The 21,142-nt window shown below is 42.4% G+C and overlaps 1 protein-coding gene across 1 annotated transcript; it reads right to left on the bottom strand.

The window, feature by feature from the left end:
• Nucleotides 1–946: 946 nt before the first annotated feature.
• Nucleotides 947–19,536, bottom strand: LOC117352495 (small RNA 2'-O-methyltransferase-like; the record flags this gene model as incomplete). The annotated part of the gene is made up of 6 exons (XM_033928953.1): nucleotides 19,513–19,536; nucleotides 15,195–15,312; nucleotides 5,853–5,965; nucleotides 4,542–4,676; nucleotides 3,189–3,371; nucleotides 947–1,124 (listed from the first exon to the last, which is right to left on the bottom strand). Coding segments are annotated over exons 2-6 (696 nt in total), but the record flags the coding sequence as incomplete, so codon positions are not given.
• Between the last annotated feature and the right edge of the window lie 1,606 nt (nucleotides 19,537–21,142).

The following is a 21,142-nucleotide window of genomic DNA, read 5'->3' as shown; positions in this document are numbered from 1 at the left end:
AGCAATACTCTCTAACTGGCTATCCCGGGATCCCCCAACATATGCTCAATGGAGATCCTTGATGATAATACACGCAACACTGGAGCGGAGATTGGTGGGTGACCTAGACTGCAGTCTGGGTTGTAGATTCTGTCAGACCTGGGAGTGTTTCTGGTTGGATCTTACACCATATGCCCTCAGTAGATTGTTGAATCTTTAAAATGGACCCTCAGCTTCACTATGGCACTGGACTCTTGAGGGGGGGAGGGTTTTGGGGGGTGAGGTTGAAGTTCTGTATTAGTAGTTGACTCTGCCTATTAGACTTGTTTGTTTCTGGACTTTCTGGTTGAAAACTAATAAAATATATTTGAATATAAAATCACCTCAGGAAAAAAAAATGTTACTGTGAAGAATTAAAGTAAAGGTTGAGAGACTCGACTGTTTGAGTAGTACTGTGAAGTAGTGCTTCACAAATTTGTTCTTTGACCCAAAAGCCAGGTAAGCTTTCAGATTATTCACAATGAATAGGCATAAGAAATCTGCATATACTGGAACTCTAGGCAAAATATAATGCAAGAATATGAAGAGATATTCTGAATATATATGAACAGGATGGGATTGAAAACATGACCTCTAACTTGGATCATATTTATGTCCTGTATTTGAATCTGTTTTGCTGACATGGCCAGGCTCTTCTAAATTGTAAATTGCACTGAACTCCTCCTGGGGCATATTAGAAATCCATAAATACCAATGTAATCTAATATTGCAATAACAAAACACAGAGGAATATGGCAGAGTCACATTAATACTTCCAAGAATCAAACACTTGACTTAGCAGTCAATCACAATGAAGTTTTCAAACAGCCACATTCAGGACCTTTTTATATAATCATCATTTTAAAATTAAATGTGAGTATAAGACCATTAAGATGTACTGTTCATAAGGTGTATAATGAATACTTACAGTTTTGTAAACATGATTTGTGGTCATCTTATGTTTAACAATTTCAGCCGTTTCCACATAGTTTCTCACAAATATACCTATTTGGGTACAATATCCAACACTCTCTGCTCCAGGAGGTGGTTTTCCAACACCAGTAAACTCCACTGTATAGCCATAGCAATCAGCCGCCTCCAAAGCCCTAAAATTAAACCACCATACTATTATATTTAACTTTACCAAATAGCAAAAAAAACACACCTGCACTGTAAAGTGCACAACCAAATTCTCTTTCCTCAGATTTCCCGTTTCCATAGTTTTATCTTAGATAATTTGGTTTATTGGAAGCCAGAGAAATAAAAACATAGGGCCCTATACATAGACCGTGGGAGGCGATCACAGATATTCAATGCAAGGGCCATATCCAGCAATAGGCATTGAATATTCAGGTCAAAGTTCACCACCTTGAACTTAGCTGGCCAAGCTGATATTTACGGAATGGTCAGCTAAGGCAAAGTGGCAAAATATAGATCTGCCTAAAAAAGCAGATCTACAACTGCTGGTCTTAGCCGGACAGCCACAGAATATTGGGGGTGACTGGCTATGTCACATGACATAGCCAGTCAATGGCAAATCTGATGAGTGAGATATTCAACGGGAAATAGCCGGCTATCTTTGTGGGGGTCAAGGGAAGAAACAAACAAAAAAAAAAAAACTATGCTTGCAAAAAAATTACACAAACCTTCAACAGATGAAAATGAAGCTGAAAGTTCTCTATCACTGAATAAAGTTTTTGAAGTTAAGGGCTCCTTTTACGAAGCTGCATTAGCGGTTTAATGCGCGTAATAGCGTGTGCTAATTTGCCGGCTGCGCTAGCCGCTACCACCTCTTGAGCAGGTGGTAGTTGCGCGCTAAAAAGGTGCATGCGATAAAGCCACTAACGCGGCTTCGTAAAAGGAGCCCTAAAAATTTTCCTGATGTAGCTAACATCTCAGATGGCAGAATAGTATAATGAGGCCTACGGTCATGAGGTATCTTTATTCATTTGGAAATTTCCTTATAAATTTTTAGTTAAAAAACAAGAAATTTCTTACATCCAAGTCTCATCAGTAACTTTGGTTTTAAATTATCACATTGTTCAGGGTAGTCATTCTTAAGTGCACTACACTAGATTCCATTTAGCTCACTTCTGAAATGACTTGAATCTTCAGTTTTTTCAATTTATTTTTACTATTTGGATTTCTTTAGTTTGTGTAATGCTCTCTCTTCTGGCAATAACTGAGGACTGGGAAAGAGCTAAAAGGAGATTATGTACTTACTCTGGTAAGCTCCTTTCCAGTAGATAGGTAAGACATTCTAGACAAGAGGGTTGTGTCTCAATGAAAGCGTAAAAAAACAAAAAAAACCTAATATTGCCAAAAACCTTAAACAAAATACCAAAAAGTCATCAAATTATATGGAGAGAGAGACACCTCTCACCATATACCCCAAGGAGGGGAGGGTGATGTGATACCATACCTATATCTCACCTAACATAAATGTCTATGGAAGAGACCTCAGTACAGTGCTCCCCTGAGATTCGCGGGGGTTCCGTTCCAGGAACCCCTGCGAATCTCGAAAAACCGCAAATATACGGTTTTTCATGGGGGCGTCTGAAGAGGGCAGCGGGAGAGGGCAGCAGGAGAGCAGCTGGAGCGCTGTGAGTACAGGAAATCACTGCGGTACGCTCCGACCGCCTCTTCCTGCACGAAGTCGGGCCTTATCCAATCAGGAGCTGCATATCAAAGCAGCTCCTGATTGGATAAGGCCCGACTTCGTGCAGGAAGAGGCAGTCTGAGAGTACCGCAAGTGATTTCCTGCACTCGCGGCGCTCCGGCTGCTCTCTTCTGCCTCTCCCGCTGCCCTCTTCTTGTCGGCGATTCGCAGTTAGAAAATACCGCTAATGACCGGGACCGCGAAAACCGGGGGAACACTGTACTGGGGAACTGAAATAGATATATCAGGTTTGTAACAGTATTCCCCAAGCTTTCAACTCATATATGGGCAATCACTGCAGCCCGAATGAGTTCGCCCCATACATCATAATGTCTCTACTTTTTAGTGATAATGTGAGGCAAAAGAAAGAAAACTACTTTTATGGTAATGATTAATTTTCCATCATATGCTCTACAAATCAAAACTGGTTCTACTTAAAATTTTCCCTTTGCTGGCAGTGACATTTCATATTACGAAACCAATCTAAAACAAGGTATGTGATCAGACTTACCAGCTTTCAAACTCTTTCTTGTTCCATTCAAATTTGTGGTCCAGATGCCTGAATAGACTCACTCCAGGAAGTAAACTGTTAAATTCAGAGTTTGGTGTACTGATCACCACCATGATTGGAGCCCAAAAACCAAATATCACTTCTGGGAAAGCTGCTAATTCCTTTGCTTCCAGGTGCTCTATTCTGAAGAGGGTAATATTGGCGACGCATTGTAAGTAAGACAGCCAGACAATATCCTTTGTAAATGAAGTGCTCTATAAATCCTGAGACCCTGACATTAAATTGGTGATAAAAATTACTTCTGTAAAGTTTTTATTTATTTATTCATTCAATTTTCTATATCATTATCCCAGGGGAGCTCAGAACAGTTTTACAAGCATTTTACAGGTACTCAAGCATTTTCCCTGTCTGTCCTGGGGGGCCCATAATCCATCTAATGTACCTGGGGCAATGGGGGGGAACCAAGTGACCTGTCCAGGGTTCACAGGGCAGCATGGGTCTGAACCCCCAACTTCAGGGTACAGAGGCTGTAGCTTTAACCACTGCGCCACACTCTCCCCCTCATAGGAATTCTGAGTGTCAGGAACAGCACAGAGCATTCAGTGTGCAGGCATGCAGTTTTGTAAAAAAAAAAAAAAAAAGGGGTGGGAGGTTTTTAAAGAATAGAAAGTAAAATGTGCACACTTATTCTGGCACTTTTTCAGTACTATATATGCCACCATTAACTAAATGGAAGTTTAAGAAATTTTTAAATCAGCACACATATTCATGTTAATCTCTAATCATATTGTTTCCTCCATGCAGAATTATCAGTGACATTGCTCCTTCTGCCTGCCTATAAATTTTCAGGACAGTAGATTGGGAGTAGAGATGCAGCAATAGGTCATTAAGGCTCAGAACTAGATAACACCTTACCGGTGGCAGGAATACTTCTATAAATGAATTAGCTGCTATGGTAAAATTGCTCAGTGTAGTATTCACCATGGGTTTTATGTCCTTTAGTTTGAATATTGCACTAAACATGTCACATTAATGCAAAATCTAATATATAGGCCTCTATATCTCCTTATTCTCATTGGTAGAATAAAAGAAGAATAGCTTTACTGGGACAGACCAATTGTCCATCTAGCCCAGTATCCCGTCTTCACGGAGGTCAATCCAAGTCACAAGTACCTGGCAAAAACCCAAATAGTAGCAGCATTCCATGCTTTAGTCTCTCAAGAAACCTAGATAAACCCCAGTGCGTGCTTCATAGATCATGTTTTCAAAAGGAGATGCTTTGTAAGTTATGCTACACATCTAGTATTTTACCTTACTAATGAGAACTGAAATGTTTTTCGCCTTAATACTCACAATTCAATGCATGTTATCATATCAAAACCAAGCAGGTTAGGATCTTTTTCTGCTACTGAGCCTTGGTACAAGGTAATAACTAGAGATCTCCAACTGGGTTGTAGGTACTCACAAGGAAGGGGAGACAGTGTATGCCTAAAAAAACAAGCATTTTGGTTTTAGTTTAGTGAAAATGTTATGCATCCTTCTGAAAACAAGTATTGAGTTTCATATACACGTCTGAACAGTGCTGCTGTATGCATTAGAAATTGTTTGTCCATGACGATAAAAAAACCCACATGGGCTGGTTAGTGGTCCAGCAGCACTGCCCTGCCGTACAGGAAATGCAGGTTTCATTCCTGGGCTCAGCTCCTCAGGACAGCCAGATCTGGGTACAAAAACAGACAACTGTAGTGGGGGGGGGGGGAAGAGGGAGGGAGGAAAGAGTACTCAATGAGCAGACATTTAAAGACCAGTCAAAAAGCTGTACAAAGTTTTGGAAGGAGTGCTTCAGATGAGGAATTGCTAAATGTCCCTTGTTTTTACAGTCACAAGTATAATGCTGCTAATGCTCCTAGTGGCTTAGCCCCTGCCTCTCTTCAACCTGCATCAAGCAAGACTGGACAAGGACCCAAATACAGTATACTAGAACAGTGTTTCTCAACTCGATCCTGGTGTACCCCCCTTGCCAGTCAGGTTTTCAGGATATCCACAATGAATATGCATAAACTTGATTTGCATACACTGCCTCCATTATATGCAAATTTATTTCATGCATATTCATTGTGGATATCCTGAAAACCTGCACAGACTTGTTTCAACATGCTTGCTACTTTCTTTCATACTCAGGTAAATTATTTAATGGTCCTTGTATATACAGGTACTTATTTTGTACCTGAGACAATGAAGCGTTGAGTGACTTGTCCAGTCACAAGGAGCTGCAGTGATAATTGAACCTAGTTCACCTGGTTCTCAAGCTACTGCACTAACCAATAGGCTACTCTCCTCCACTAGTATTTAGCTCACGCTTTTCCAGTGGTCGCTCAAGATGAGGGTACATTTCCCTGTCCCTAGGAGGGCTTAAAATCTGTTTGTACCTGAGGCAATGGAAGAGCAAGTGACTTGCCCAAGGCCACAAGCAGTGTCAGTGGGACTCAAACCTTGTTTCTCTTGTTCAAGCCTCCTAGGCTCCTCCTCCACTCCATTCTAATAAATTCCAAATATGACCTTACTTCAGCATGGCGATAGTGGCATGGCTGTCTTTGAACTTTCTGTATTATCTAGCTTCTATGTACTACTCTCTAAGGGGATAAATAATACTTAAAGTATTACATCTTCTCCTTCATCACATCTTCACTGATGTCGACTCCTGCAAGCACCTCGATTGAGCTGCAGAACTTCAGCTTCCATAGCAGTGAACATTCACTGCAACCCAAGTCTGCTACCTGTAAATTAGATTAAATAAATGTATCATTGAATCTCAGTCTTCTATTCTATTATTTCTTGAATATTACACAGTAGCTCCAAATTCTGTATATGGCACCTTAAGTAGTGCATGCCAATCAGCACAAACAACTTAATTGCCAATTATCAGCACTGATTAGACAGATACCCCATAATTGATGCTAACTGGCATTAGTTAAAAGTTACACACACAACTTGGGAAAGCACAAGTCTATAAAAATTATTCACCAGTTCCAGCAAACAAATTTGAAAAGAGGGCATGGCCAGAGGTAGATCGTGGGCACTCCTAAAAGTTATGTGAATTGTTACAGAATACGTCTAATTCATGCACAGCTTAGACAAAGGCATTTAGGCCTGGTTTTTGCTTGCCTAAATGGTGGGCCTAAAAGTTTTGCAATGTTCAGCCTCTTTGTGCAATTCTATAAAAGGTATACACACCCTTCAGAATCACACTAAGCGCTATTCTAGTCGATGCTAATTTTTTGGGTGCCATAAATCGGATAAGGCCCTAAGTAAAGTTCTCATAGCCATAAAGCTCTTGGGTCAAACTTGATTCTTTTCGGAAGGAACCAATGTGTGCTTCAGCATTCAACTATCTTAAGCTGGCCCGATAAAAGGTGGATCTCTCTCTTAAAAAACACACTGTCTGTTTCCCAAAAAACTCCACCCCTGTCTGCATTCTCATATCCCCTCAACATGTCTGGAAAATTTGGTATAGCTAGGCCAAACATAGTGATCATTAAAGGATATACACAAACAGCAATTTCAAAACCTTTGCTTTCAAAAAGTAGGTCAAAGGAAAAAAGTTACCAGTCACAGCAACATAAAAATCCTTTCATAAAACGCACTTTTTGCCACCCAAATTGGGTGGAAATTTCAGTGCATCTTATGAAGCGAAGGTAACTTTTTTAAACACCCCCACCCACCCCTTTGTACCTTTTTAAAATGTCCCACTCATTGGGAGTACACGAGCTGACTGCTGCCCGCCCCCGCCACTGCTCCCCGCCTGCCTGCCGCCGCTACTCCTGCTCCCTGCTGACCGCCGCTGCTTGCCATTTTGCTGCAACTCCAGGAAGGGAAGGGCCAGCGTGCAGCGATTGCACGTCACCGGCAAAAAGCCTTCCCCTGACGTCAGTTCTGATGTCGAGATAAGACTTGTGGGCTGGTGACGTGCAATCACTGCACGCTGGCCCTTCCATTACCTTCCTGGAGTTGCAGCACAGTGGCGGAATGGGGCCAGAGGAGGAGGAATCAGTGGAGGATAAGCAGACTTCAGCGCAGCAGGAGAGAGGAACGCAGGCTCTGGTGCGGCAGGGAGGGCAAAGGCTGGAAGGCAGTGAGGGGGCACAAACTTAGGACATAGGAGGGAGGGAATAGAAACGGACAATTGTTGGACCTGAGTGAAGAAAGGCAGGAAGAAAGAAATGAAGGAAGAAGACTCATGAAATCATCAGACAACAAAGGTAGGAAAAATGATTTTATTTTCAATTTAGTGATCAAAATGTGTCCGTTTTGATATCTGCTGTGTGTATTGTGTGTATATGAAAAATGAAAGGAACAGCCTGGCAGGAAAGGGGAGACAGGGTGCAAAGCCTGGCAAGGAGTGTGGGGTTGGGTGCAGAGCCTGGCAGAGAGTGAGGGGGCTGGGTGCAGAGCTGGTATATATTAGTACACAATTTGGTTCAGAATGGGTTTTTTATCTGGTTTTCTACTTTAAATCTAAGATGCGTCTTATGGTCCGGTGCGTCTTATGGAGCGAAATATACAGTATGTTGTACTTTTCATCCTCAACTCCTTACAATGCTGTAGCTTTGGAAGAAAGGTGGGAGAGGGGAGATATGATAGAGAGGGTTACAAAAATACCTCCAAGCATAAATGTCTGCTCACGCGACAGCCTTTAGGTCAAAGACCAGTGCCTTATTTGAGTCTAGACTTACCTGGGTATGTTCTGTTCCAGCAGGAACTTATCCAACCTTTTCTTGAATCCCTGAAGGGTGCTTTCCCCTATAACAGCCTCTGGAAAAGTGTTCCAGATTTCTACCATTCTCTAGGTGAAGAAATTCCTTACATTTGTACAGAATCTATTCCCTTTTAACTTTAACGAGTGCCCTCTCGTTCACTTCACCTTGGAGAGGGTGAACAATCTCTCTTTCTCTAAGTCAATTTCCTTCAGTATCTTGAATGTTTCGATCATGTCCCCTCTCAGTCTCCTCTTTTCAAGGGAGAAGAGGCCCAGTTTCTCTAGCCTCTCATTGTCCGCCAACTCCTCCAGTCACTTAACCATTTTTGTTGCTCTTCTCTGGACCCTTTCGAGTAGTACTATGTCCTTTTTCATGTATGGCAACCAGTGTTGGACGCAGTATTCCAGGTGGGGGATTACCATGGCCCAGTACAACGGCATGATAACCTTTTCAGATCTGTTTGTGATCCCCTTCTTAATCATTCATAGCATTCTGTTTGCCCTTTTCGCCGTCGTTGCTCATTGCACGGACGGTTTCATTGACTTAAGTACAAGTATTCCCAAGTTTCTTTCCTGGGGGCTCTCTCCGAGTATAGCACTGGACATCCTGTATTCATGCATATGATTTGTGTTACCGACATGCATCACCTTGCACTTATCCACTTTGAACCTCATTTGCCATTTCGCAGCCTATTCCTCGAGTGTGTTTATGTCTGGTTGTAGGCCTTCGCAATCCTTCTGTGTCTTCACTACTCTGAATAACTTTGTATCGTCCACAGATTTATCACCTCACTTTTTGTGCAAATTACTAGGTCATTTATAAATATGTTTGAAGAGCACAGGCCCGAGCACCAAACCCTGTGGCACTCCACTCATGACGCTTTTCCAGTCTGAGTATTATCCATTTACCCCCCACTCTCCGTTTCCTACCCGCCAACCAGTTTTTAATCCACGTGAGTGTATCACCCTCGATTCCATGGCTTGCAATTTTTAAGTAGACGTTCATGTGGGAATTTGTCAAACGCCTTCTAAAAATCTAGATATACGATGTTGACTGGGTCACCCTTGTCTATCTGCCTATTTACTCCCTCGAAGAAGTGTAGTAAGTTTGTCAAGCAAGATCTTCCTTTGCTGAAGCCGTGCTGGCTGGTCCTCATCATTTTGTTTCCGTCAAAGTGATCGATGATGCGGTCCTTTATCAGCGCCTCTATCATCTTTCCCAGGACCAAAGTCAGACTCACTGGTCTGTAGTTTCCCGGATCTCACCTCAAACCTTTCTTTAAGATCTGAGTAACATTCACCACTTTCCAGTCTTCCGGAATCTTTCCTGATTTGATTGACAGATTGGCTATTAGTTGAAGCAGTTCAGATATAACCCCTTTCAATTCTTGATTACCCTCGGGTGGATGCTGTCCGGTCCCGGGGATTTATTGTTTTTAAGCCTATCAATCTGTCTGCATACCTCTTCTAGACTGACCGTCAACCCTGGAGGAAAAGTCAATAGTCTGTTATTCAGAAAGACACGAGGGAGGCCACTGCTTGCCCTGTATCGGTAGAATGGAATATTGCTACTCCTTGGGTTTTGGCCAGGTACTAGTGACCTGGATTGGCCACCGTGAGAACAGGCTACTGGGCTTGATGGACCATTGGTCTGACCAGTAAGGCTATTCTTATGTTCTAAAGTGCAGCAGTAGCCAAAAATGCAAACAAGATGCTAGGAATTATTAGAAAAGGGATGGTAAACAAGACTAAAAATGTTATAATGCCTCTGTATTGCTCCATGGTGTGACCTTACATCAAGTATTCAATTCTGATCGCTTTAGCTCAAAAAAGATATAGTGGAACTAGAAAAGGTTCAAGAAGAGCAGCCAAGATGATAAAGGGGATGGAACTCTCCTCGTATAAGGAAAGACTAAAGAAGTTAGAACTTTTCAGCTTGGAAAAAAGAAAGCTGAAGGGAGACATGATTGAAATCTACAAAATCCGAGTGGTGTAGAATGGGTACAAGTGAATTTAATTTTTACACATCAAAAATTTACAAAGATTAGGGGACACTCAAAGTTACAGGGAAATATTTTTAAAACCAATAGGAGGAAATATTTTTTCACTCAGTTAAGCTCTGGACGCATTGCAGAATGTGGTTAGTATAGCTGGTTTTAAAAAAGGGTTGGACAAGTTCCTGGAGGAAAAGTCCATAGTCTGCTATTGAAACAGACATGGGAGAAACCACTGCTTGCCCTGGAATAGTAGCATGGAATGTTGCTACTATTTGGGCTTTGATCAGGTACTTGTGACCTGGATTGACTACCATGAAGATGGGATACTCGGCTAGAAGGGTCAAGTAAGGCTATTCATATGTTCTTAAATTTTTTATTTAGTATTTGCCAAATACCTGCCTTCCAAAGAAAGAATATCTTCCAGAATGTCATACATAATGGTGGAGCTATCATGTTGATTTTCTGAATCAGTACCTGGACTGTCCATCATTTGAACCATGATTTCTGCATTCATTCAGAGAACTATACAGAAAACGTCAGGTCATCTATCCATGACCTGAAGCCAAGTCAAAAAAGAGTATCGTGCAACAGGAAAACAACTTTAAATATTCAAGTATCCTTCAGAGTTGTTGAAGGAAAAGATATGTCAAGTGCCCTGTCCACTACACCAACTCCCAAGAAGCTTCTAAGTTCAAAGCTCCAAAGCTTGCAGTATGACAAATAAATCTTCTCTCTCATAAGGCATACCATGAAAGGATATTATTTATTGGGCAGCCCCTTCTCCTAGCTCTCCCGCTAACTCCTGTCTTTCCTGAAGGGACACCAAATCTGATTGCATTGGTTCCAAATTGCTTCTCCAATGGGGACATTTAAGCTGCACAGGCACTCTGTTTTAGGAACAAGTAAAATAATTTGCTAAATTTGGCTGAAGAATGTTGAAGACACAGCTGGGAAGGCAGAGAACAATTCCCTTCTCACTTTAGCCAGGACCGTCATCTACTGCTGAAACCTAGTATTGGTGATTTTGGAAACAAACAGATCCTTCACAAGGCTCCTAATATGGCTGATTTTTAGCCCAGAGAAAAGGGGGCTAATCTCCTGTACTACAGCACTAATATAGCCTATGCTGGGAAGACCCTCATCACCTGTAAGAGGATCATCCCAGTGCTTGAACAAAGCTTCCTGCATACTCCATAAATTCATAAATTCACATTCAGTCCACTGCTGGGATTAGTGGCAGTTCCCACACACTGACCCACACTTTATGTGCTCAGATGAAGCTGCCTGTATTTGTGGATTTCAACCCTTTCAATTCTATGGGAATGTAGGCATATGGTCATCATCTCCTTGGGTGCCAGAATTCAGCACCTCTCCCTCCCTTTCCTTCATATGGACCTTGAAGTCTCCAGACTGGATATGATGTCCAGTTTTATTTTATCCTATTTCCCAGCTATATCACTGTGTTCTAGGGTTCACTACAGCATTAATTTCCAAGGTCCGTAATTACCATTCTCAGTTGGTGGTAAGGAAGAAATCAGCACCACTGGTAGGAGTTGAAGGGTCAATTCTGGATAAAGTCCACAACTGTGAAGATGAACTCTATTAGAGGGTTCATCCTAATTAACATTGATAGAGCGCGAGGAGGAGAGGATGTTGTACTATTACTAAAATTATCACTGTACTTTTAAAATTCTGACCAAAATCTATAGGGGAAGCTAGGTAAAGAACAATAGATCATAAGTGCCCTGGACTAATGTAAGTGGTTTGCAAGCCTTCAATGTGTTCAAGTGACATTCTGGATCAAAGTAAAATAATAATTTTAATAGAATAGGACCTCATGATTTGAAATATGAATGAACCATGTGAAAACTCATGGTTTCAAAATATAATGAAATTCACACAGAGTCTCGAGTTGGTTGAGTACCTTTACTTAAAAAATTAAGTCACCATATATTCTTGAATATAAACAGAGAATTTTGGGCCAAAAATGGGGATCTCGGTTTATACTGTATTTGATTCCTTTGGTCTGTGCCTCCCCTCTGCCCGGAGCTGTTGTAGGCCTACCTGAAACCCTGATGTTCCAGCGGTGAGCCATAACAGGAACAATCCTTTCCATGTCCTATACCAGACGACTTTAAACTATCCCACCTCCTGACCCCTCTAGACCTTTAAAGCTCTGGTGGCTAGTGGTAAAATAGGACAGGAATGATCTTCCTACACTCCTGCCCTGTGAAAACTGCAATCAAAAATGGCTGCTGCAAAGCGGGAGGGAGGCAGGATAGTTTAGAGTTGACCAAAACAGGATGCAGGAAGGATCACTCGTGTCCCGGCTCACCGCTGGACCACCAGGGCTTCAGGCAGGCCTGCAGTGGGCAACAGAGGCTGGGAAAGAAGAAGGGAAGAAAGGAGGGCTGGGTGCAAGGCAGGGCACTTAAATATAACCCCACCCCCAGTTTATATTCGAGGCAACCTTTTTCCCCTCCTTTTTTAGGGGGGGAGGTTATCTCGGTTTATATTTGAATATATACGGTAAGTACCTAAATTAGGAACCTGATTTCAGCAACCTACATTTTGAGCTGATTTATTAAATGAAATCAGTGCTGAGCATCTAACATCATTCTCCCGACTTGGCCCCACCCTGACCCATTTTTAAACAAATAAACTTAAGGCTCCTTTTATCAGGTTGTGCTAGCGGTTTAACGCATGTAATACTGCGCTAGCCGCCTCCCTTGAGCAGGTGGTAATTTTTAGGCCAGCACAGGGTTAACGCGCGATGAAACATCTCACGTGTTAACCCCGCTAGCGCGGATTGATAAAAAGAGCCCTTAGTGTGGCTAATGTTTCTATGTTGGCAGATCTAGGCATCTAACTCTTAAAATTAGGCATTTGGAGCTGGATTCTGTAATTGGAACCTCAGTTAAGCACCTATTGCATGTTAATCACACTTAGGTGCCTATCTTAAAACTCAGGTGTCTGTAATGTAGGTCAGGGTTTTACAGGGATCATTTCATGTCAAGTGGTCCAGAGCTCCCTGCCTGACCATTTCAGAAATTGACTGGGACCTCTAATGAAGATATCCAGAGTTTTGGGGCATGGTCTCAACTAGGTCCAGAGTTAGGGTCCCCTTTATTTGGGCCATGTTTTCTGTATCTGCGGAAGATGTCGCATGGTGACTCTCCTTGAAACTGGACCAGTTGACATGAAATTACCACAGGCCTACATATAGGCACCCAAGTCTTTTAAAGCAGTTTCTCAACTTCTTCAAGCCAAGTACCCCCTAAGTCTAAAAAATATCGACTGAGTACCCTGCCCAGGCTCCGCCCCTGACCCCACCCCCTCAAAAATAGTATTAATTGTAATACAATTTCTTCCATCCATTTTTCATGTATACACAATATAATCTTAATGCATAATGGTAACCACAAAATTAAAAAAAAAAAACAACCACAAAGCACACTGTACACAGAGAAAATGTTAAATCATTTATATTCAAGGGGGTTTTCTAAGAGGTCAAGGCAGATGAGTTTAAAATATGCAATATCACGTCAGTAACAACTATAGAAAAATAGATAAAATATAGTGCAAAATATAGACAGCAGATATAAATTTTCAAAACTGACACATTTTGATCACTAAATTGAAAATAAAATCATTTTCCTACCTTTATCATCTGGTGATTTCATGAGTCTCCTCTAGTTGCACTTCCTTCTGACTGTGCATCCAATATGTCTTTCTTTCTTGCATGCTTCCTCGCCTCCGGACTTCATTCCTTCCCCTTCCTCTCTCCGTCTCTCCATGAGTCCAACTTTTCTTCCTCTCTCCTCTACCCCATTGACAACTTGTCTCCCTCTCTCACTGTCCTTCTCTATTCGCTCCCTTGCTGCTAAGGGAGTGGGGGAAAGAGAGAGAGATCCAGAGTGCATCTCTCCCACTCCCTCTCCTGCCACATCCAATATTTCTCCCCCCTCATCCCCCAGATTATGTGCAGCATTTTTCACACTGCCCACCAGCCCCATGCCCATTTCTCCTTCTATCAGCCCTCTCCAGCACAATGCACATCTCTCCCTCTATCACTATGTTCAACATTCTTCCCCCTTGCATCCCCTTCAATCTGTCCCTCTGTTCCTTCTCCACCGCCCATCCAAATTTCTCCCTCTATCCTTATATTCTTTATGCAACTCTACCTCATTCCTCTCTCTCCCTCTATGCTCAATTTTCCTCTTTCTTCCTTTCCCTATGTGCCCATCTCTTGCCTCTCACTCACACACTCATACCCAACAATTTCCCTTTCTACTCCCTCCCTATGTCCCTAGCTAGTGCCCCCTTCCTCCCTTCCTTCTATGTCCCAAATTCGTGCCACCCTCCCTTCCTTCCAGCCTTTGTCCCAAAATCGTGCCCCTCCAATGTCACTATGAGCTCCTTCACCCCCCTCCTTTCTCCCTTCGTCCCAGATTATGTCCCCTCTCCCCCTTACTTGCTCGAGCCGCACTCACTTCCTTTAGGGCTGTCTAGCTGGGCTGCTCCTTCTGTCTTCAGCAGCAGTTGTTGCAGGGACGCACAGGCAGCGGTTCACACACTGCACGTGGCTGACCCACAAGCCTTCCTCTGACGTCAGCTCTGACGTCGCAGAGAAAGTTTCCAGGTCATTTACATGCAGCATGCAAGAGCAGCCGATGCGTCCTTCCAACAAGTGCCTCTGAAGGCAGGAAGGAGGTAACTAGGATCCCCTACTGCCCTGAAGGCTTTCCTCCGACGTCAGCTCTGACATCAAAGGGAAGCCTTCTGGATCAGCTTCGGTGGAGGGCAAGAAGGAGGGATTCCTGGCAGCGGCTTCAGTGAAGGGGTAGCGGGCAGGAAGGAGGGATCCTGCTGGTGGCTTCGGCAGAGTGGGCAGGCAGGCAATATCCTCGGCGGCAGCCAGTGCAGCGTACTCCCAACAAGTGGCTCACATACTGTTGATAAACACTGCTTTAGAGAATCATGCCCAGCAGCACCTAAGTCACTGTCCACCTCCTAAAACACACCTACTTTGATATTAGGCATCGTTAGGCATCATGTGATAAGCACCTATCTTGTGTAGAATCAAGCCTAAGATGATAATTGCCTATCTCCCAATTAATTTTTATTTTATTCAATTATGTGTTTGTTAAAGTTGATAACTGAAGCCAAACACCACAAACCCTAGGGACTATTAAGAGCTATATCTTTCTAAGCCGACAGCTTACTACATCTTCAAAGCCAAAAATAACTCACCTTTTTAGGGTTGTGTTTTTCCACTAAGCTTTTAACAAATTGGTAACGCTGCTTATATAATGGAGGTGTGAAGGTGACTGGCTCCATGAGATGACCAATAAAGAGAAAGTCAGGATCACTACAAAGGAAACAATATTCTTAATGTCTTTCTATAACAGAGTAGTGATTTGACTTATTATATCAATATGCTTTACTATACCATCTCATAAAAATATAATTTTGTACATTCTTTAGCTGGCTCTCTGGTAATTTAAAGGAGGTTTGATCATGCCTGCAGATGCCATTTCAGTTTTACATGTGAATAACATGAGAAAGATCTTGCAAAGCTTGAAGAATAGCTGCCAAATTTCAGACCAAGATTTAATGCTAAGAAATGCAAGTCATGCATTTGGGCTGCAAAAATCTAAAAGAATGGTACAGTTTAGGGGGTGAAGAACTTTTGTCCACAAAAGAGGAGCAGGACTTGGGTGTGATGATCTGAAGGTGACCAAACAGGTTGAAAAGGCGACGGCAAAAGCTAGAAGGATGCTAGGGTGCATAAGGAGAGGTTGCCAGTAGGAGAAAAGAGGTATTGATGCTGCTCTATAAGATTCTGGTGAGACCTCATTTAGAATATTGTGTGCAATTCTGGAGACCTCACCTTCAAAAAGATATAAACAGGATGGAGTCAGTTCAGAGGAAGGCTACTAAAATGATTGGTGGTCTTCATCATAAGGTATACGGGACAGACTAAAACTCAAAAGAATGGAATGTTAGAAGACTGATAGGCGATATACACATTTTTATTAAACTTGAAACTTGACACACACTCACTTGCATACTGGACTACTGTGAATGCCCTATACACTGGTCAAACCACAAAGCATGACTGATAGAAGGCTGCAAGTGGCATGACCACATCACACCTTTCCTGCAAAAACTATACTGGCTACCAGTACCTTACTAGACTAAATTTAAAACTCTGTTTTTAAGGTACTCAGACAAAGAATAAGTTAGCTCTACATACCTTTGAAACTGAGTTCTGAAGTTCTCTCAGACACATCACTATCTCTACCCTCATCAAACACAATTGTACATGAAACACAGCAAGCCTTCTCAGTTCTAGAGCCCCCATGCTCTAGAACTTGTTCCTAGAGAGGCTATATCTAACTCAAGATTAATACTTTAGAAAGCAAGTGAAAGCCTGGCTCTTCGCCCAAGCCTTGCATGTGATGACTGACTATCACTCACTCTGCACCTGGACTAGCTTTCTGCACACATTGTAACTGTACATATAACTTGCCATGAATTTAGTTACCCATCTATTTATTCCAATTAACTTTGTACTACTCACTTGTCTCAGTCTATATATCTGCACTTGCCCCCTTGGCTGCATAATAAGATGTTCACTGTATTATATGGACAAACAAATGATGTAGAACACTAAAAAACAATGTACTGTATGATGCACAGTAGAATCCAGAGGAATAAAGAGCTCAAAGAATCCCTGGAGTCCAGTCAATGAAAAGACCGATTTGGGGTTTAGGGTACTATCACAGGTCAAAAACCTCTGTTTGAAAACATTAAACGGAACGGCACCCACCCACCTAAACAACCGTCTAAACAGGAACCTCTCAACCAGACAGAGGAGAACCCAATCCCCTTTCTCCTACCCCCCTTTTAAAGGAACTAAACGCAAAAAGAGTATGACAACTTACTAGCAACACATGCAGCTAAACTGGATCCACTATCACCAACCTACTGACATCTTCAACTGACCTCAAGGCTTTCCGCAAAGAAATCAAGACCCTACTATTCAAGAAATTCACCCAAACGTCCTAATCCCTCCCGTTTCCCCTCTCACCCCTCTATTAATCATCTCATCAAAATTGCTTTAGACCTTACGCCTTCAATTGTATTCCTTTACTGGAAAAGTCCAGCTATCTTTTTTGTTGTACTAGGACCAACTTCTTTAATTGTATTTCTCTTCCTGGAAATGTCCAGCTATCTTTCTGATGTAATCCGCTTAGAACTGCAAGGTACAGGCGGAATATAAGCATGTAATGTAATGTAATGTAATTTTTTGTTAAATATTTATTATTTTAAATTTTTTATAATAATGAATTGTATCTATGTTATTTGATTTTTTTCCATGCTGTTATGCTATCATTTGTATTGTACATTTATGATTTCCCCCCCTTTTTTTTACAAAGCCACGCTAGTGGCTGCCGCTGCAGTAACTACTCCGAAGCCCATAGAGATTTAAAGGACTTCGGGGGGTTTACCATGCAGCAGCCACTAGCGCGGCTTTGTGAAAAGGGGAGGGGGTATATTTGTTATATGATCAATGCCGTTAAACGATGTATTTTTTTATACCGTTTTGTGTTACGTTTCAATTTGTCATTTCCAAGTTTACCTCATTGTTGTATTTATGCTATGTTTGGTCATTTTACTATTGTTATATTGTTTATAAAATTGTAATTTTATGTTAAACTGTACTGCTACACACCGCCTTGGGTGAATCTCTCCATAAAATAAATTTTAAATGCCACACTAAAGATATATTTTATTTTAAGAGGTCCAGTAAAAACATGAGAGAAATAACTTAATTCTCTAAACAAAATACAATCACTAAAATAAAACTATAGTCCAAAATTTAAAACAAAACTAAAATTTTAAATACACAATCTCCCCCTTCATAACATTTCCAAAAGCTTTCTGAAAAAATGTAAGGCTTCAAAGACTTATGAAGAGGGCACTGTATATATAAACTGCTTTTGATAGTACCCACAGAAAGGCGGTATATCAAAATCCATGACCCTTTACATTTTATCCCTTGTTGTAATGCTGATAACACAAGTAATCTTATTATATTGTCTATCAATTCATTTATGTGTACAGTATATTGTAACCTGCATAGATTTTTGTGATATGTGGAATATAAATATTTAAAATAAATAGGAGGGGCTTTAGGCACCTGGGCCAACCGGAGTCTTAGGCCTTCCCAGCCTTTCCAGTGCATTCTGGGATCCACTGGGAGTGGCCTGATTGGCCAGATACCTAAAGCCCATGAAGTGGCACAATCTGCAGCAGCATCCTGCTTCCCTCCCTGGACATTCATTTTCTATCCTTCATCCCACAGTACAGAAAAGCCACTATTTTAATAACTTGAAAATCAAATATAAAAAAATATATATTATTCACTCTATTCTCCCAGAACTGTGTCCATCAGTCATCTCTCTGCTGTATAAAAATCTTTTCTACATTCTGATGTACTTTTTCTCTCTCACCACTCACAAATGAAAATTCATTCTAATTCTTCCTCCCCATTCTTTGTGCTGCCAACTTCCCCCTTCAGCCCCAGAATATTTTCTGTTTTTCTGCATTTCCTCCAGTCCTCCAAATATTTTCTCCTCCTCTCTCTATATATCACCTGCCTCCCCCCAGCAAATGTTTTCTCCTACCTTAACACCCTGTAATACTCTCTTCTTTCAGCTTCCTCTCTCCCCAGTCAGCCCCTAGAAAAATTCTATATTAACTTTTCATGTCCCCCAGCAAGATTCCCGATTCCATTCTGTCTTCCTATTAGGACAGATGCCCATGCTGATTCAATTTCCTCATTTAGAATTATGCAGGAATCTTGAAATCCTCACTATTGGGCTTAGTAGGAATGCACAGGTTGCACCAGCAGACAAAATAATCTGCTCATATGCTGAAGCATTTTAAATGCTTCACTCTCTGGCTCCTCCTTATAAGCATACTGGAATTAGATGCAATGTGCCTTGGGGGGGGGTGAGGGGCAGTTTCCAAAATGGCCTCTTCCAGAGATGCAGTTTGAGAGAATGTGCTATGGGGAGATCCAAAATGCTGGGGTAGGTAGGGAGATGTCGGAGAAATCTGAGAGGCAGTATCCAGGGCACCATATCATCAGAAGCTGCAAAATGCAAGGGGGAATTCCAAAGGTTTCTTTTCGGTGCATTCAAATAAGTCCTGTGCCAACAATCTACTAGGTTCATAATGTCAGAGGTTTGTGACTGTTATCACTGATGCCACACCTTCATCCAGAAGACTCCTTTCGGGTTGTAGTAGATAGTAAACCGTTTAGGTAATGCCGGAAAAGGGGGAAAGAAACTAGAGAATGACACGTGGCTGTTACCCGCGGCTTGTCGCGGATAATCCGCCGAAAACGGGGAGAGAAAATAAGTGGTCGCCGCGGGTACGGGGAGAAGGCCATTCACCGCCCCGTAGAGCGGTGAATGGCCTTGTCTCCGCAGTGAAGTGAGAGAACGCTCGCGGACACCGATCGCGGTTCTGCAGCCCCCTCCCTTCCTTCCCTTACCTTATTTGCCAGCGGCACGAGTGAGCGTTTCAACAAGTCCGTGTAGCTGCCCCAAACTTCTCCTCCGACGCAGCCGGAAACAGGAAGTTGCGTTGGAAGAGAAGTTTAAAGCAGCCACGCGCGACTGCTTAAACACACATGCATCGAAAGGAACATAATTTTTGTAAAGCTTTTTCTGGGAGGGGGTTAGGAGGGGTCTGCAGGACCACCAGGGTATTTTTAAGCTGGGGGGGGCATGAAGGGATCGACGAGCAGCTATTAGAAAAACTTGCAGAGGGAGCCTAGATCTCTTAGCAAAAACCTAACCTCGTGGATAGATATACTATAAAAACCACCGGGCAGCCATGGAAGAACTTACAGCTTGGAGAGTGAGTTGGCTCGATAGGGAGTTGGGAAATTGATTCAAGCCCTCAGGACATCCATGAGAGCAACAGCCATTGTCCGGTCCATCTTTTCAAAGACCACGGAGAGGATGAGAAAGGAAAACTTAGACTTCAACACAGGCAGGGCTTCGGAAGGTATGCAGGCACGAAATGCACCCGTTGCCAAGTTAGAATGCCTCCCAGCCAAGAAACTTCCGTTGTAGGCAGGAAGGGGCGTATCCCCGTGCCTTCCTTCCTTCCGCGTAGGCTTCCTGTTACGAGAAGGCGGGGTTAAGATAGAGCGGAGCTTTGAGTGGTCTCCCCAGCACAGAGGCTCCGCTCAGTGACTGCTGCGCTGCGTTGGCACGTGAAGGAAAGCGGGAGTTTGTGTGTCAGCTGCAGAAAGTTTACCTTCAGCTCAGGGGAGATATGATTGAATTCTATAAAATCCTGAGTGGAGTAAAACGGGTACTCCGTCAAAATTACAAAGACTAGGGGACACTCAATTAAGTTACAGGGAAATACTTTAAAAACCAATAGGAGGAAATATTTTTTTCTCTGGAGAATAGTTAAGCTGTGGAACGCCTTGCCAGAGGTTGTGGTAAGAGTGGATAGTGTAGCTCAGGGTTTCCCAACATGTGGTACGTGTACTCCGCTCTCTGCCTGCCCTGCCTGCTGCTCCATTTAATTCTGCTCCGCTACTGCTGTAACTACAAATGGGCCAAGCATCTGCCCATAAGCCTTACCCCGATACTTGGCTTGAAAAGGTTGAGAAACATTGGTGTGGTGTAGCTGGTTTTAAGAAAGGTTTGGACAATTTCCTGGAGGAAAAGTCCATAGTCTGTAATTGAAAAGACATGGGGGAAGCCACTGCTTGCCCTGAATCAGTAGCATAGAATGTTGCTACTCCTTGGATTTTTGCCAGATACTAGGGACCTGGATTGGCCACTATGAAAACGGGTACTGGGCTAGATGGACCATTGGTCTAACCCAATAAGGCTATTCTTATATACAGCATACTGCTGAGTAGTTAGGATCCTTGGAACCAGGAGAGGACTGTGCCACTAAATCCAAAATCACTGAAGTCTACTAGGTCAAATGCACTACGTAGGTCTTTACTGTGTGTTACTTCCTAAAGTTGTCACAGATTTTCATCTCAACCAACTATTACTTTACTTTCATTTTTTTTTCTTCCTCCACACTCCTCTCCAGCAGAGCAAACGCTGCATCCCTTGGCTGTGGAGTTGGAGTCGGAGACAATTTTGGGT

The sequence above is a fragment of the Geotrypetes seraphini genome, unplaced genomic scaffold (assembly GCF_902459505.1).
Source record: "Geotrypetes seraphini unplaced genomic scaffold, aGeoSer1.1, whole genome shotgun sequence".
Classification (NCBI taxonomy): Eukaryota; Metazoa; Chordata; class Amphibia; order Gymnophiona; family Dermophiidae; genus Geotrypetes; species Geotrypetes seraphini.
The sequence above is the reverse complement of the archived record's forward strand: the minus strand, read 5'-3'. Positions and strand labels throughout refer to the sequence as shown.